An 18,323-nucleotide genomic window follows, 5' to 3' on the forward strand; every position below is an offset into this window, starting at 1 on the left:
TCCTCCGTCTAAAAGCAGACAGGGACTCATTCCTCCTTGGGACAGGCCCAGAATCTTCCACAAGCTGAGGCCTAGTCACAGGCCTCTCCAGGGAGCCCCCGCCGGGGTCCTCCCCAGGATCCAGCATCTCTCCTGGGGGCAGAGAAGCAACTCTAGCCCCCGGTCTCTGGAAGCTCACGAGCTAAGGAACCAGCAACCTCACACCTCGCTGTCAGGGAGCAGAATGGCAGTTTCCCACCATCCCTGTGCTGAGTTCCCGGGTCTGTACACCTGCTGTGCCCATTATGAGGGGCTCCCACCATCCCTGTGCTGAGTTCCCGGGTCTGTACACCCGCTGTGCCCATTATGAGGAGCTCCCACCATCCCTGTGCTGAGTTCCCGGGTCTGTACTCCCGCTGTGCCCATTATGAGGGGCCCCCACCATCCCTGTGCTGAGTTCCCGGGTCTGTACACCCGCTGTGCCCATTATGAGGGGCTCCCACCATCCCTGTGCTGAGTTCCCGGGTCTGTACACCCGCTGTGCCCATTATGAGGAGCTCCCACCATCCCTGTGCTGAGTTCACGGGTCTGTACTCCTGCTGTGCCCATTATGAGGGGCTCCCACCATCCCTGTGCTGAGTTCCCGGGTCTGTACACCCGCTGTGCCCATTATGAGGAGCTCCCACCATCCCTGTGCTGAGTTCCCGGGTCTGTACACCCGCTGTGCCCATTATGAGGAGCTCCCACCATCCCTGTGCTGAGTTCCAGGGTCTGTACACCCGCTGTGCCCATTATGAGGAGCTCCCACCATCCCTGTGCTGAGTTCCAGGGTCTGTACACCCGCTGTGCCCATTATGAGGGGTTGTCTGACCTCAGAGATGACACAATCATGTAAATCCCGGTGTCTGTGCAGTTCTTGGTTGTGTTCACAAATGTCTGACACCGATCAGCCCCTGCTGCAGCCTTTCACCTTGTGACTACAAAGTTACAATGTTGCAGCCTGATCACTGGGGGAGGGGAGACTGAGGATAAGCTTCCTCCTGCTTGCAGCAGACTGATGACATCATCTCGGCCTAGGCACAGTCCCTGGATTGGGATTCATGATAACATTTGAATCTTTTCTGAAGAATCATTCTGCTACTGTATACGGCGACCTGTCAGGTGACTCACAGACAGGTCCACTTTATATGAACCCCTCGCAGGAAGTACGTCGTACTCGTCATATGTCACGTCTGCAGAACAATAAATAGAACCAGGAAAGTAATTTTCTTTAATGACGTTTTATTTCCTTTTTGTTACAATGATACTGGAAGTGGCTAATGTCTCATACTGCGTGGGAGGCGCATACATGGTGCGTATGTACATCGGACTTGGAGCGGTCGTGGTGGCGGCGAGGTCGGAGGTCGTCGGGAATGTAGCAGGCAATAGAAGAGAAAATTCTTGATAAAGAAAAAAATACTATGTACAAAGTGTATAAATATATAAATAGATCTATTGTAGAAAAATAAACATTTCTTTCTCTTCAAAAACAACAAAAAGCAACGGGGCGGAAAGTGCTGCAGACAGAATACTGCTGGGGGGGAGAGCAGGGGAACGGGAAGGGTTAATGCGGCCAGAGATTTGTGTTTTACTCATGGGTGTCTCTTTTCATGCGGGTCTCTGCAGCAGCCAATCACAGGGCTTGCATCCTGCGTACAGGCAAAGGGGTCCCTGCCGCAGCCAATCACAAGGCTTGCATTCTGCGTACAGGCACATGGGTCTCTGCAGCAGCCAATCACAAGGCTTGCATTCTGCGTACAGGCACAGGGGTCGCTGCAGCAGCCAATCACAGGGCTTGCATTCTGCGTACAGGCACATGGGTCTCTGCAGCAGCCAATCACAAGGCTTGCATTCTGCGTACAGGCACATGGGTCTCTGCAGCAGCCAATCACAAGGCTTGCATTCTGCGTACAGGCACAGGGGTCGCTGCAGCAGCCAATCACAGGGCTTGCATTCTGCGTACAGGCACATGGGTCTCTGCAGCAGCCAATCACAAGGCTTGCATTCTGCGTACAGGCAGCTGCAGCAGCCAATCACAGGGCTTGCATTCTGCGTACAGGCACATGGGTCTCTGCAGCAGCCAATCACAAGGCTTGCATTCTGCGTACAGGCATAGGGGTCTCTGCAGCAGCCAATCACAGGGCTTGCATTCTGCGTACAGGCACATGGGTCTCTGCAGCAGCCAATCACAAGGCTTGCATTCTGCGTACAGGCATAGGGGGTCTCTGCAGCAGCCAATCACAGGGCTTGCTTCCTGCATACAGGTACAGGGGTCTCTGCAGCAGCCAATCATATTGGTACATTGTATCCTGCAGCACAGTCTCCCCATATAAAGTCCTTTATATTCAGTCTTTAGTCCTTTATATTCAGTCTTTAGTCCATTAGGTTGCCGGTCTGGGGTGCTGACAAGGACACGTGTCCGTGTCTCCGCTCTGCGAGGAGTCTTGGTGGAGCTGGGGGTCCACCAGAGAAATGGGACAGTCTGTGTTGTCATTGGAGTCCACTGGATGGAGATGACATGAAGATCCTGCGGGGAGAAAGATCTGGTTAGAGAGTCTTCCCATCATCTCCCCTCCCCATGAGCTCCCTATAGAACCCAACGCCGGCCTTCCCCTCAATGTGCATTAGAAGTCAGATAGAGCCCGCCCCATTTCCTGGATGGAGGATGTCCAGCATCGCTTAGCACTTTCCTACCTAGACTGGCTGTCCCTGGCCCGCCCCTTTCATTCATTGGGTTTCATTTCTTTCAATCATGGAGGCTCAGCACCACATGTGGGCATTACCTATGCAAATATATTGTACCTAGGAACGCCCACTCCTCCAGACTGACACCCATCTGTCAAGGCATTTTGATATTTGCATAACTCCTCCCAAGACCCCGCCCACTGCATGCAGATACAGCCTGCCTAGGAACGCCCACTCCTCCAGACTGACATCTACCTGTCAAAGCATGTTTACATTTGCATATCTCCTCCCAAGACCCCACCCACTGCATGCATGCACATACAGCCTGCCTAAGACCACCCACTCCTCCAGACTGACAACCACCCATCAGGACATTTTTTTTACATTTGCATAACTCCTCCCAAGAGCAAGCCCACTACTTGCATCAGGGCTGAGGGCTCTTGAGCGGATGCAGAGGATGAGGGAATGCAGATGTGCATCAGGGCTGAGGGCTCTTGAGAGGAGTACTGAGGCAAGGTGCTGTTTTCAGGAAGCTATGCACAGCACCCTGCTGGCCCCTCCCACCAGCCATGATCGTCCTGCATTGCATAGAGAAGTACAGAAACTCAGTGATGACATCACTGGGTATAATATAATTTATGCAATAAAAAAAAGAAAGGTTTTATTTTAAAAAAAATTAATTCACAAGTTGATGAGGGAGGAACCAGGGCTGACAATGCTCCCAGGGTGACAACGCTAACTCACCATGCTGTACCTATGGAGGAGCAGCGTTGTCACTCTAGGATAAGACTACAAAGCACCTCCCATTCTCCTCACCTCCGTAATCTAGGGGGTTTGAGTTCTGCACTCCCCAGTGAAAGGCACAGACCTTTCTGTCAGGAGTTGTAAACCTTCCCCAGCTCAACTGCGTCCTGATTTCCCGTCATATTCTGTCCTGACCAATAAGGAGACAGACAAGGACACGGGGGCTCTGACCATCCCCCTCACTAATTTTGTCTAGCGTTGGTTGTTAGATATGAGTGGCGCCCTCCCCCTTCAGCAGCGATGGAACCGTCTGGCTCATTGAATGAAGCACAGGCAGCACTGCGCTCGGAAGACCCAGCGTGCTCTGCAAACTGAGCGTCATGGCTCCTGGTAACATATTAAACAATCGCTGGATACAATGTATCTTTTTATATAAACTTTCAATGAATGAACATTGGCCAAAAATCCCCTCCCCCGTGTCTCACCTTGACTCAGCAGCTTCTCAGTGGGCACGTCGAGAATGGGGAATTGGCTCCCATCTTGGACAGAAGTGCCATCCTCGGGGTGGGAGACCTCAACGTGGGGATGGGTTGTCTCGTCCTCGTACAATACGTTCATCTCACAAGACTGAGCCCGACACAGCCTGCAATACACAGGAAGAAACATTACACAGGAGGGGAAAAAATAGCATCATCTAGCTCTTTCCTCCCCAGCCTGGCCCTTCCCTTTCATTCATTGGATTTCAGTGCTTCCAATCATGGAGGCTCAGCGTCACATGTGGGCGTTACCTAGGGTGGGCTTCATGCAAATACAGCCTGCTTAAGAATGCCCACTCCTCCAGACTGGCACCCACCCCTCAAGCCATTTTGATATTTGCATAACTCCTCCCATGAGCATGCATATACAGCCTTACTAGGAACGCCCACTCCTCCAGACTGACACCCATCAAGGCATTTTGATATTTGCATAACTCCTCCCATGAGCCAGCCCACTGCATGCATGCATATACAGCCTTACTAGGAACACCCACTCCTCCAGACTGACACCTATCGAGGCATTTTGATATTTGCATAACTCCTCCCATGAGCCAGCCCACTGCATGCATGCATATACAGCCTTACTAGGAACACCCACCCATCAAGCCATTTTGATAATTGCATAACACCTCCTAAGGGCCCGCCCACTGATTGCACCAGGGCTGAGGCTAGGCAGGGTGGAGCTATGATGTGTTCAGGAAGCTATGTGATTGGGCGGCTCTGATTCACCTTACACCCCTATAAATCACAGAGAAGAACAGGGAAGCTTACCCTGACGGCTGTGGATGGTCTCTTGGTTCTGTAGGTCCGGCTTCGCTTCCTGAGAGCAGTGTGCTGGCCTCCTCCTGTGTCCAAACACAAGAAGAATTCAGTATAATATTTGTACAACCCGCAGGACGTTCTTATTGTACCGAGCCAAGATCACATATCTCATTATCCCCAACGATGACCATTGACCTTTAAAGAGGACCTGCCAGTAACCGGACAATCTGCATCCATGCATTCCTGGGCTGCCACAATATAAAGCAACAGTATCATGTTATAGGGACACTGTCTGCATGGAGTTTGTGTGTATTCTGGTGTCAGTGTGTTTTCCTCAGGTCCACTTTAAGGTGGGTCCAGATTTCGGGTAGTTGAACTATCGCCCCCCCCTGCTGGAAGGAAAGGAGCCGTACCTTGGAGCAATAGTCCCTCTGCTTTCCTCCAGAATAAATCAGCTTGGCGGGTGGACACGCTCCGTTCTCGAATGCCCCGTTGGAATGCGGGATGGTGCTGACGGCGGGGGTCCCCCTTAACGGGACCATGGTGTACTGGCAAGAGGAGTTCAGGATGCCGGAACTTGGAAATGTGATGTCGGTGGTTTGCTCTGCAAGAAATCAGAAATAAAGAGCGTCAGATCGAAGAAAAAGAGCTAAGCTGACTAAAATACAATGAATGAAAGGGGCGGAGCCAGGGACAGTCAGGCTGGGGAGGGAAAGGCTAGATGATGCTGGATGTCCTCCAGCCAGGAAATGAGGCGGGCTCTATGTGACTTGCTGCAGCTTCTGATCCACATTGTGAGAAGCTGACAGTGTGCAGTGACATCAGAGGAAGCAAAGGAAGACTTACTCTGCTTGGACAGCGCCCTCCACAGGCAGATGGGGGTGAACGCCACAATGAGAAGGACGATGGAACCCAGGACCACGCCAACGATCAGGTAAGGAAGGTCGCTGGATCGGGCGACGGTGGCCGTACCCAGGGCCCCGCCCCTGCTCGGGGGAGGCGGGGCTGTCAGCACCACGGACTGCGGAGGCCGGCCCGGCTGAGAGGACGACTTGCGAGCTGTGGTGGGAGATCGGAGAGGGACACATATTTAAAATACAGAAACGTGTCGGGGTCAAAGGTCATTTCACAGGTTGGGCAGAGCCGGGCTCACCTTTGGTCTCGCAGATCATGACGTTGCTGAATTCGCTCTCCCCTCCCTCGTTGTAACACCGCATCTTGATATCATATGACGTCTCCGGCTGCAGGTGACTGATGGAGTGCCAATAGCGGTCCCCTGGAGGACGAAGGGATAACTCAAGTGTCAATGTATAACACAACTGGACACATGACCACCTGCTAAGGGGACCCGGGAACTTTGGAAGTGTGGACGCCCAAAATTGATTGGGAACACCCATGACTCCCATACCCAAAACCAGCAAGCAATGGAGTGCCAATAGCGGTCCCCTGGAGGACGAAGGGATAACTCAACTGTCAACGTATAACACAGCTGGCCACATGGCCACCTGCCAAGGGGACCCGGGAACCTCACATCCCAAACGGAGAGGGAACACCCATTACTCCCATACCAAAAGCCAGCAGATGAGTTTTCATCTCTAAAATATCACTTTTGGGTGGACTGACCCTTTAACTGCCTTATATAAGCTAGACAATATTGGAGAACCCTCCTATTACAGTAGAGGTGGGGTCACCACTCACCTTCCACCACGTCCTTCTTATAATCGCTGTCGTTGTCGCTATCGGTTGGTCGGTAGTAGATGTAGAAGCCGTGAATGGGAGTGTTGTTGTTACTCGATGGAACGTACTGTAAAAGAATCAAATCTTTCTTTAGGTCTTTTATCGTCCTGCACTACCTCTCATATCACACCTGCACTACCTCCAATATAGCCCCTGTACTACCCTCCATATTGCCCCTGTACTACCTCCAATATAGCCCCTGCACTACCTCCTACATCGCCCTTGTACTACCTCTCATATCACACCCGCACTACCTCTCATATCACACCTGCACTACCCCCCATATTGCCCCTGTACTACCCCCCATATTGCCCCTGTACTACCTCCAATATAGCCCCTGCACTACCTCCTACATCGCCCTTGTACTACCTCTCATATCACACCTGCACTACCCCCCATATTGCCCCTGTACTACCCCCCATATTGCCCCTGTACTACCTCCAATATAGCCCCCGCACTACCTCCTACATCGCCCTTGTACTACCTCTCATATCACACCTGCACTACCTCCAATATAGCCCCCACACTACCTCCAATATAGCCCCTGTACTACCTCCTACATCGCCTCTGTACTTCCTCCAATACAGCCCCTGCACTACCTCCCATATCACCCCTGCACTACCTCCTACATCACCCCTGCACTACCTCCCATATCACCCCTGCACTACCTCCTACATCGCCCCTGTACTACCTCCCATATCACACCTGCACTACCTCCCATATCACACCTGCACTACCTCCCATATCACCCTTGTACTACCTCCCATATAACCCTTGTACTACCTCCCATATCACCCTTGTACTACCTCCCATATCACCCCTGTACTACCTCCCATATCGCTCCTGCTCTACCTCCCATATTGCCCCTGCACTTCCTCTTTTATTGCCCCTGCACTTCCTCCCATATCACCCCTGTACTACCTCCAATATAGCCCCCCGCACTACCTCCAATATAGCCCCCCGCACTACCTCCTACATCGCCTCTGCACTACCTTCCATATCGCCCCTTTACTACCTCCAATATAGCCCCTGTACTACCTCCTACATCACCCCTTCACTACCTCCTACATTACTCCTTCACTACCTCCTACATCGCCCCTGCACTACCTCCCATATCGCCCCTGCACTACCTCCCATATCACCCCTGTACTACCTCCCATATCACCCCTGTACTACCTCCCATATCACCCCTGTACTACCTCCCATATCACCCTTGTACTACCTCCCATATCACCCTTGTACTACCTCCCATATAACCCTTGTACTACCTCCCATATCACCCTTGTACTACCTCCCATATCACCCCTGTACTACCTCCCATATCGCTCCTGCTCTACCTCCCATATTGCCCCTGCACTTCCTCTTTTATTGCCCCTGCACTTCCTCCCATATCACCCCTGTACTACCTCCCATATCGCTCCTGCTCTACCTCAAATATTGCCCCGGTACTTCCTCTTATATTGCCCCTGCACTTCCTCCCATATTGCACCTGTACTACCTCCCATATTGCCCCTGCTCTTCCTCCCATATTGCCCCTGCCCTCCCCTTAAGGAGCACTAGAGCCACCAGGGGCACCATCTGCATGGAGTTTGAGTGTACTTTTTAGGAAGTAGATGCTTACCCTGGCTAGTACCTAAATAAAGATGGCACTGTTGTGGGGCCCGTGATCTCTGTGACAAGTCATCAATTCCCGAAAGTACTAAGCATGCATTTAACTGGAAAATATTCTTAGATCCACTTTAAACGTGACATTCAGCAACTGCATGCTATCTATGGACATTAGAGCATGTAATTATAGCCCGGTGCCACTAGTGGTCACTACAACAACGCGCACTACTTTTTACATCCCACATGGATGCAGCTTCCGGTCTCCAGATGTCCATAGGCAGAAGCCTCTTTAAAAAGACTACTATCATCATATAACACAGCATGGGATCTCAAGCTCACCATCCATTTCAGCATTATGGTGGTCTCGTTGATGGCCTCGGTGAAGGTGATGTAGGGTCCCGTGACCGGACGATCGTTGATGCGGTTGGTGTATCCAGATACCATATAGGGTTTAGAAGCTGCGCTTGGCTGACTCTCCCCCAGGATGTTCATTGCCCTAACCCGGAACTTGTACGACATCCCTGCATAAGAAAATGACATGATGAGCAAGTTGTTTTAAGGTGATTTTTTTTTGAGATTGCAGGTCTTTCTTTTTTTTTTAATGGAGAAGGAACAAATTTGCCCTCCGGAATCCAGCAGCCTCACTTCCCTGCCTGTAGCCTCCAATGTAAGCCCACAGCATACACACAAAGTGTCAACAGCTGGCAAGCAACTAGGGTTGCCACCTGTCCATGATTCACCCAGACAGTCCGGGTTTAGAATTCTGTGTCCGGGTTTCATAGCAGCAGAAACCCGGACACATGTCAGGCAGACAGGGGCAACCAAAATTAAGATAGGGGCTACTGGCCCCCCACTGACAATGGTCTCAACTGTGATATTTACATATGAATGGGAGGCACTATTTACATATGAATAAGCCGCGACTCATTCTCCCCAAAAAAATGTCTGCGCGACGCTACAGCGTTCGAGGTTTCACTTGAGGAAAAGGTGGCCACCCTACAAGCAACTCTCCACACTCCCAAAAATGCCCTTCCCCACACGAGCGCATTACAATGGCCTTCTTAGCCTCTTAAAGGAGAACTATGAGGTGAGTGATTATCACTCATCCTCATAGTTCTAGCCGACCTGTGACAATGAGACTGTCACAGGTCGGCTCAGTAGATCGGGAGGTGAGCGAACACATACCGTCACTCACTTCTCGATCCTGTCACGGCACAGAGCCGTGACAGGGGAGGGACTGGATTCCCCCCTCCCCGCTCTGATCCTCCAGCGCTGACTGGTGGAACGGACTGGGGAGGGGGCGGGTACAGCTGGCTCTGCCCAGATAGGCAGAGCCAGCTGTCATAGCCAGGCATAATTGTCGGGATCTATTTCAGCTACGGCGTCTCAGTATACCGCGAGCTGTAGCTCGCGGTATACCGAGCATAGGGTCACGGGAGGGCGCTAGTTTGTGTCCTTCCGTTACCCTAAGGAGAACTATGGGGAAAAGCCATAACCCCATAGTTCTCCTTTAAGACACACAGTCCCCATGTTGCCAAAACCAAATTTCTGAACATCTGCTGCCAGTTACTATAGGTGACCCCCGGCACATATCTCGTCAGGACCCACATTGGGCGCCAAAAATGTAGAAGTTCCAAAAAGGTCCCCACCACACTCCTTACTGGCATGTCCCTTTTTAAAGGTGGGTGCTGGAGTGATGGTGGATGGTGACACTTCAAATCCAAGTAGTAAAATGCTGATACTCGCTCAATGGCTCCGAGCGCCAACAATCATCCCGCGTTCAAAGGCTGTTAAATCGCGTTGTTTCCCTGTATCTTCAGAAACAAATCACTTCTACTGTCGTGGTAACCAACCTGCTTCCCTATTTATAATGGTCTGGCCCTCTAGCAACCTCAGCGCCAAATTATAGCTAATTAGCCTACAAACGTCAGGTGGTCATAATAATCCGGCCACTCAGTGTAGAAGGCCTCCTCTCTAACCAGTGTAGTATGACCCCCAACGTAGTGTGGCGGGCTAGCATTGGCAGGCGGCAGTGAGAGGCCCGAGAAGCTAAGCTCAATTAGGCCCCTCACTTTCACTCCAGCTACAAGCAACCCTTTTTTGCTCAGGCCTACCAGGTTGCCCTTTGCTCACCTTTCTCCAGATCGGTGATCTCTACAGACAGTCGCGACGGCGGGACGTCCCTGGTCACCAGGATCCAGTCGCCCTGCTGTTTCAGCTTCTTGTACTCCACCCGGAAAGACTGGATGGGAAATCCGCCGTTGCCCCTTGGGATCCAGGTCACGTACACGGAGGTCTCAGAGGCTGCAGAGATGGTGGGTCGGTCCGGAGCCTCCGGAGCTGTAGAGACAACACACATCATCATTGTACCCGTGCCATAGTTACTAAGGTGTACGCTGTGTAATTCTCTTCCCCGGGAAGAAGTCATTAAAGGGCAATCTTCTCCCAAATGCCATTCAGACACTTCCTGTTGTAGGATGACACTAGTGATGCCCCTGTGTCCTGATGTTCGGCTGAGCCGAAGTGCAGAGGGACTTCGACTCAGCGGATCCAACATCTGGATGTGGCATTCTGCTATTCTGCTCGGTACCTCCGAGGTAGCGAGCAGAATAAAAAATAAAAAGAATGAAAAAAAAAAGAAAAGTTAATAAATTATTTTCAAAACGTTAAAAAAAATTAAAATATTTTTCTTTTTATAAAATTTTCCTAAGAAAAAAAAAAAATTTAAACGAAAAACTATTGGGCGGAGCTAGCAGCGACAGCTAGCTCCGCCCCAACTGTTTCCTATTGGCCGACACCTGCCAGAGTCTTCTAGCAGGTCCCGGCCAATGAATAACAACTGCTGTGACACCACGGCTGGCTCCGCCCAGTTGTTATTATTTAATGACAGATAAGCATACCCCAGGTCATTTGATGAGATCACGGCATTGTTGTCATTTGTCATCATTTGCGTGGAGATCGGTCGGCTTCAGCCGACCTTTCTCCATGCTTCGGCTGTCAATTCGGCTCAGTCGAGCCGAAGCATATGCCTTCGACTCGGCTGCTGTTCGGGCTATTGTTAATAGCCCGTACAGCAGCCCTTCGGTTCAGTCAGACCGAAGGGCAGAGGCGTCCGAAGAGAGCCGAACGATCAGCCGAAGCTACGGCTGGATCCTTCTGCTCTTTAGTGAATAACCCCCCTAAATGTTCATCACCGAGGCATCACTAGAACCTTCAGGGCCCTGGTGCAAAAAAACATGAAGGGCATTGGACTCTCTCTGTTCTTTGGTCTGGCACTCTCATTGGCTCTAACCTTCAACACTCCATCCAAAACATAAAAAGTAAATTTCAGTGTAGACATCTTGTACGACTGATTACATATCTATACAGGGAACTGTTGTAGACCAGTAGATCTGGAACCTGGACCAAACGGGGGGGGGGCACTTACGGGACAGGCGGTTATTGTCGGACTGGTTGCTGCTTTGCGTGCTGGTCCCCGGGTCGTCCTTCTGAATCTGCGCCTCTTTGCTGGCTATGATGTCGGGTTTCGGACGTCGCCCTGCAATAAGAATGTGTATCAGTGTCCATTGGTCAGGAGGTGGCAACATTCACCAAGGTCAACCCAGCAAGTTCTCCTTACCTGTCCGGAAGGTCATCATGGACGTCTGTCCTTCTCCGACGCAGTTGTAAGCCGCCATCTCCACTTCATATAAGCTTCCAGGGTCCAGCTTGGTGAGCGTCAGGCGATTTTGAGAGCCAGGAACTCGGTAAAAGGTCCACTCATCAGACACGTTCCCCACCTGCTGTACCAAGGAGAGGAAAGTCAGACATATGTGTGGCTATGTTCCATTTATCCTCTGGAGAAAAAATCTCATGGAAACCGGCCAACCCCACCATTCCGTTCAGTCGCTGGGATTGAAGAGAAATACCCAGGACTTCCAAGTATGGAAGAGCATGTGACTTTGCCCCGCTTCCTCCTACGTGACAGTGCTGGTGCTTGGTGATTGGATATTTAGACATCCAACACTCAAATGGGGATGGGTAGGTAGTCCTTAGCCCCGTGTAACCTTAGTTTTGTGACTTAGTACTTAATCCGAGCTTCTGGGCCAAATGGAGCCATGAGGGAGCAAAGAAAAAGTAAGTATGTGCTGCTGGGATGGGAGGCAGTTAAGTAAACCTGTTGCTCTCTGGCCTACATGGGCAAAGCACATTAAAATATACAGTCATGGCCAAAAATATTGGCCCCCCGGCATTTCTGTCAGATAATTCACCACCACTCGCAGAAATTTGTTGCAATTACAAATGTTTCAGCATTCTCATGTCTATTTCTTTTGTTTGTATTGGTGACACAAAAAAGTGGAGAAAGAAAAAGCCAAATCTGACGCATTGCACGCAAAACTCTAAAAATGGACCGGACAAGTTTATTGGCACCCTCAATGAATATTTGGCATCACAGTCTTAGGGGAAAAAAATTAGTGAAATCAATGACTTCCTGTAACCATCAATGAGTTTCCTACACCTCTCTACAGGAATTTTGGACCACTCTTCTTTCGCCAACTGCTCCGGGTCTCTCAGATTGGAAGGTTAATTTTCCCACCTGCTGTTTTGAGATCTCTCCACAGATGTTCTATGGGATTCAGATCTGGACTCATTGCGGGCCAGTCCAGTACTCTCCAGCGCTTTGTCTGAAACCACTTCTGGGGGCTTTGGGTCATTGTCCTGCTGTAAGACCCATGACCAGGGCCGGATTTACTCTCTCTGCTGCCCGAGGCCTGGTTCCTCAACGCCCCCCCCTACCTGCCAACCCCCTCCCCCCCCCCTACCCCTTCATGGAGAATGGGAGACCTGCAGGCTGCATACAATGTTGCAGAGATCACTTGTAAAAAACAAGCGGTGGCTTCCCCGATGTACATTTAGCTCTGCCTGCCCAAAGCAGGGCTAAATGTAGAAAACAACTACCCGCCTGGGCATCGGGAGATATCAGTTCCACACCCCTGCTGCCCCCTCTACTTCCTGCTGCCCCAAGGCCTTGTGGGAAATCCAGCCCTGCCCATGACCTCTGACGGAGACCCAACTTTGGTAGTCTTCAGATTTCATAATGCCATGCACACAGTCAAGACATCCAGCGCCTGTAGCAGCAAAGCAACCCCAAAACATCAGTGCCCCTCCTCATGTGTGACTGTAGGGACTGTATGTTTTTCTCAAAATGCCTAATTTCTCAGTCTTTCAGCAAAGATGCTAACAGATATAGTCAGTAAGAGGAGCAGAACCATGATCATGAAATTAGAACATGGCAAACATGTAACTATATAAAGGGTCACATGACATAAGATGAATGGGGCCAGTAAAAAAGACACTATTAAAAATGTTATCTTAAGAAGAGCCCGTGATTTGAAGTTTCCCTTATAAGTACCTTGCGGTGTTTCACGGTGTAGTACTGGATTGTGGCTTTGCTATTGTGTCTGGGCTTCCACACTAGTTCATAGAAATCGGTCTTAGATGTTCGGGGACTGCTGAGGATTATGGGAGCCTCCGGCTGGAGGATGGTCTTATCAGATGGGCAAGGAGTCGGCGATCCTGGTGTTGGTGGTCTTGGCTTTATTTGAGCCTTCAGGAGCAGTTGTTTGTCATCGGGGATAGGTGCCTCTGTTGGAGTCCAGGTAATCACATCCAGTCCAGGGCTTACCAGGGTTCCTGGAGCCAAAATAGAGGAGGGGGGGATCAGTATAGGATTAGGCAGGTTGGGGAAAAATAAGCAGAGGGGGATGGTGGGCTTATTTAAAAACATTCATGTTCTACTCACCTGTCTTGGTGGTCATCAGCAATGTCAAAGCTTGAGCACTTCCTACTTCATTCTCTGCCATACACTGGTAAATGCCATCGTCCTCTGGCCCCACGCTGCTGACCCGAAGAACCTTCAGGGAGATCCGGTGTTTCGGGGTAGGAACAACAGGCACCGCGTTCCGCAGCCACACCACGGATGGAGGTGGATTGCCGTTCACCTCACAGGTAAACTTTGCCGTCTGGCCCCAGGAGACCATCTGCAGGGACATCTCCATTCTGACTTCAGGCGGCTCTGAGAGATGAAATAAAATGATGGGTCAGGATTGGATGACTTAAGAGACATGGAAGCAAGGCAAAATAGGATATAGCATTGTACGGGACCTAATTCTTGTCTTTCACAAGCTGAAACTCACTAAAATGTTGAATAAATCACAAATGTGGTGGACAGGACTCATAGCAGGCGTGTTTTCACACACACAGCCATTCTTTCCCAAACTCAAGAAAGGTTCCTGACCACAAAATTGAACAGCTGCCTGCTGGTACCCAGACCATGAGGTTGAGGGGTCTGCTACAGGGCCAAGTTGGTTACCAGGATAGAAGTTCCACCATTGGTGGTATGTTAACAATTTGGAGAACAATACCCAGCAGTCCATCCAGGGCTGGCGACATTACTGAGATCATTTGTATAGAACAAGCGGCAACTTCCCCGCTGTAGATTTAGCTCTGCTTGCCCAAAGCAGGGCTAAATGTAGAAAACAACATGTCCTGGGCATCGGGAGATAGGAATTCCACACCCCTGCTGCCCCTCTTCTCCCTGCTGCCCAAAGGCTGGGCCTTGGTTGGCCTTGTGGAAAATCCGGCCCTGAGTCTATCCCAAGATAGATATCCTCTAAACATGAATAAATATAATTCATAACAAATACCTAGTACGGTAGGAACCAGCAGGCGAACTGGGCCAGAAGTGGTGCTCTGAACTGGAGTGATCAAATGAAACCCTCATACACTTTATGTCCCACCATTTTGTTACTCCTTCTGCATCATGCAATGGTCATTTGTCTATATGGATCAGAGAATTTTGACAGCCTCCAATGCAGTGAAAATCTAATATAACTCACCAAAAACCTGTACGTTATAGAAGATGAATGCCAAGCCTCCATCTCCCATTCCATTACTGGCTGTACAGGTATATGTCCCAGAATCCTCCTCACTCGTAGACTCTATCAGGAGATTGCTGAGCAGGAAGCGCGTCTTGTTCTGTTCAATGATGTCGGACCCGTCCTTGGCCCATGTGATTCTTGGCGGCGGCATTCCACTGGCCACGCACTCCAGGAAGAGGCTCTGGCCCTTGGTGACTATGATGGTTTGAGCCACAGGAGGGTAGATGATCCGAGCCACCTCCGATATAGAGCCTGAAATGTCAACAGTGAAGAGGAACACAATCAGTCGAGTTGACCACCAAAAGAAGACACATAGAGGAAACATAGGGAGCAGCTGAAGCTCTGCAAATGGTTTGCAGAGTGAATAATGGAAGGTGGGTACCATTTTGTGACTGTACATGTCAACAGTGCACTATAATTATTAAAGTGAGTGTTAAGGGCACACAGAACAGGACTAAGTGGGAAATCTTCCAATGGAGAGTCCTGTTGCTGACCACCAGGAGTGCTGCCTTTCCCTCACTTTGGAGGGATTTCCTGTAGGGCCCAAGTTTGCCCCCTCCCCCCAACCCCCCGCTCTAAGACGACCTGTAGACACAAGCTCATCTCTTGCCACACAAAATAGTCAGATCTGCTGGCCCCATCACGAGTCTACGATCAGCCCAATAGATCCCCTGACTTACGTCGTACTCGCAGGCGGTCGCTGGAGACGGACGTCTTCACTTCCTGCGTCACAGGGTTGTATGCCGCGCATTGGTACGTTCCTTCGTCTTCCTGGGTGGCGTTGACGATCTGTAGATTCCCCGAGGGCATGATAAGGTAATTATCTGTGTAGACACAAAGAGCAAAATCTGTCTGAGGCCCTGCGGTATTTTAGAGAGTATGTGTCAGCCTGCCGCAGTCAAGTCTTACGAGCTTTGAAGATTTACGATGGAATTACGCATTACGACCTTATTGCGCAATCTCCATACAAAGGTATTTAGACTTCCCAGTGACTGTGTAGTATAAAGGCCGGCATAAATGGTCTATTCAGTTTATATCCAGTCAGGCAGCTCCTTGCTCTACATAGTCTGTGGATGCCGCTTAGACGCATACCCATGCAAACTCATAGGTTTAAAAACCTGTTTGACAGTCCCATTGAAGGAAGCTGGTGCATTGGGCTTTGTATGGCCTGGAGGTAATCTTGGTGCTCTCTACCTTGGGCTCTACTCTACTTTGACAAGCTTGCATGTCCATATTTTTGTTATTGAGTTAAATAAAGAGATCTCTACATTGGCCACTAGAAGGAGCTCTTAGTGGCCCATTGCAATCTCTGCTGCTCTCCTTCAACTTTATCCAACTTTTTTAAAATTTTGGATGAAGTGGTGAGGTGTTAGACCCCCTGTCTTTGGCCCTATTAAGGAGATTCATTCTCTGTATTTGTTTTGGTGACCATAATATCCGGGACCGAAACAGAACAAGATCACCGCTAAGGAACAAAGAAAATCTTCCAATAGGAACCCTTCTTCTGGTGTCAACTGCCTAAGAGATCATTTCCTTGAGAGATTTCCCCTTACTTCCTGTTGGGTCAACAGGGCAGGAAGTGAAATCTTCCCAATGGGACATAGATGGCAAAAAAAGAAATACATTGGAAGGGGTTTTAACCGTTCTCTACTCCAGGGGTAGGGGTAGAACGCCTATGGGTAGCACAGTGGTGTAGTGGTTAGCGCTTCTGCCTTGGGGGTCCCCGGTTCAAATCCCGGCCAGGGTCGCTATCTACAAAGAGTTTGCATGTTCTCCCTGTGCTTGTTTGGGTTTCCTCCCACACTCCAACAAAGACATACTGGTAGGTTATTATTTGGCTCCTCCTGCATTGGCCCTCTACCTTGGGCTCTACTCTACTTTGACAAGCTTGCATGTCCATATTTTTGTTATTGAGTTAAATATGTATGCATGTGATAGGGACCTTAGATTGTAAGCTCCTTGTGGGCAGGGACTGATGTGAATGTGCAACTATGTAAAGTGCTGCGTAAAATGTTGGCGCTATATAAATACCAATAATAATAATAATAATCCCTCCAGCTGTGGTGCAGCTTCAAATCCCATTGCAAGACTCTGACAGCCATGGGCCTGACTCCCAGAGGCAGTTTCATGATGGGACTTGTAGTTTGACCACAGCTGGAGGGCCAGAGTTGGCCTACCCCTTGCCCTTATTCTATCCAAAAGGTTTTGGGTTGAAATATAATGTAACAGCTGCACAGGGAGTGCATTGCAAAGCAGGAAGCAGCAACTGCATGGTTATGATAAAATAAGTCACGTCAATCTGTTTTCCATGTTTATCTAAAAATGCTTTAAAAGAAGACCCTACGTTCATGATTACACACTACACGCGAGGCACTGAACTTCAGACATGTAGACAAGCGCGCCCGGATTTTCGTCTTCGTGACACATTTGCCTCGGGGCCGTGTTGGCTATCAGTCCCGTTTCTCTCCTCCTGGATTGCCAAACCTTTCTGTCTCCTCCCGAAGGCGTCAGCTCAGACTGACAGCAGGTAAAGATCTCATCGCCTGCACTGGCCCTGGGGATTATTTCCTACGTTTTATTTGACACCGGTTGCTACGCAAGAAGATAATGAGAGCTGACAGCCAGAGACAGCGCTGATTAGTCCAAGCACCAAGCGATTCCTCGGTAATCCCTGCTGAGACATCGACGCCTTAACCTCTCACCCCGTGCAAACCCCCCATTTACGGCACAGGGGACCGGGGGATCGCATTCCATGCCCCCCTACAGGCAGCCCTGTCCGTCTGCTCAGGCTAATAACGCGGGTATAAAGTTACAGGAAACAGTCTACGACGGGATCTTCATCATTCTGAGCAAATATTGTTTTTAACCAGCAGATTTTAAAGGGAACGTAGAGTCTGCTCATGGATTTTACAGAAGCGTGTAGGTTATGGTGAGATAGGGCTCAAGGAATCAAAGAGCCCTCAAACCAGTGGCGGACCTAAGAACAAAGGGCCCTGGTGCAAGATTTTTCTTGGACCACCCAACTCAACCCCTTACCCCGCTCAGAAGCCCATTGTACCATCGTACACCCCAAACCCCCCCCATCAGAAGCCCGTCTGATCACCGTCAGATCATCGGACCATTGTTGCCCCCAAGCCAGCTCCTAACCATCTCCCCTGCCAGGGCTTTGTCCTGTCCCTATCACCACACAGCCATCTTCCCAACTTTGAAGCGGAGCAGTCCAGGAACTGTGCAGCACCAAAAGACCCGCTCACCTCTTCCCCACTCAGGGGGATGCAAATGCTGACACTTTATGGGGTGAAGAGGCAGAGAC

General features: G+C 50.1%; 1 protein-coding gene across 1 annotated transcript in view; it reads right to left on the bottom strand.

Annotated features, from left to right (window-relative positions):
* Window positions 1–3,712: 3,712 nt before the first annotated feature.
* BOC (BOC cell adhesion associated, oncogene regulated) overlaps window positions 3,713–18,323 on the bottom strand; it is a 33,695-nt gene continuing 19,084 nt past the window's right edge. The window contains exons 4-18 of the mRNA XM_018574352.1: window positions 15,691–15,834; window positions 14,969–15,262; window positions 13,873–14,145; window positions 13,483–13,763; window positions 11,710–11,869; window positions 11,518–11,628; window positions 10,224–10,430; window positions 8,430–8,611; window positions 6,444–6,549; window positions 5,899–6,021; window positions 5,592–5,804; window positions 5,149–5,349; window positions 4,755–4,830; window positions 3,933–4,090; window positions 3,713–3,834 (exon numbers count right to left, since the gene is read on the bottom strand). Of these exons, the coding sequence (XP_018429854.1) occupies window positions 3,713–3,834; window positions 3,933–4,090; window positions 4,755–4,830; window positions 5,149–5,349; window positions 5,592–5,804; window positions 5,899–6,021; window positions 6,444–6,549; window positions 8,430–8,611; window positions 10,224–10,430; window positions 11,518–11,628; window positions 11,710–11,869; window positions 13,483–13,763; window positions 13,873–14,145; window positions 14,969–15,262; window positions 15,691–15,834 (2,651 nt within the window). The remainder of the gene's footprint in view (window positions 3,835–3,932; window positions 4,091–4,754; window positions 4,831–5,148; window positions 5,350–5,591; window positions 5,805–5,898; window positions 6,022–6,443; window positions 6,550–8,429; window positions 8,612–10,223; window positions 10,431–11,517; window positions 11,629–11,709; window positions 11,870–13,482; window positions 13,764–13,872; window positions 14,146–14,968; window positions 15,263–15,690; window positions 15,835–18,323) is intronic.

This window comes from Nanorana parkeri, unplaced genomic scaffold (assembly GCF_000935625.1).
Source record: "Nanorana parkeri isolate BGI_ZX_2015 unplaced genomic scaffold, ASM93562v1 scaffold2896, whole genome shotgun sequence".
Lineage (NCBI taxonomy): Eukaryota > Metazoa > Chordata > Amphibia > Anura > Dicroglossidae > Nanorana > Nanorana parkeri.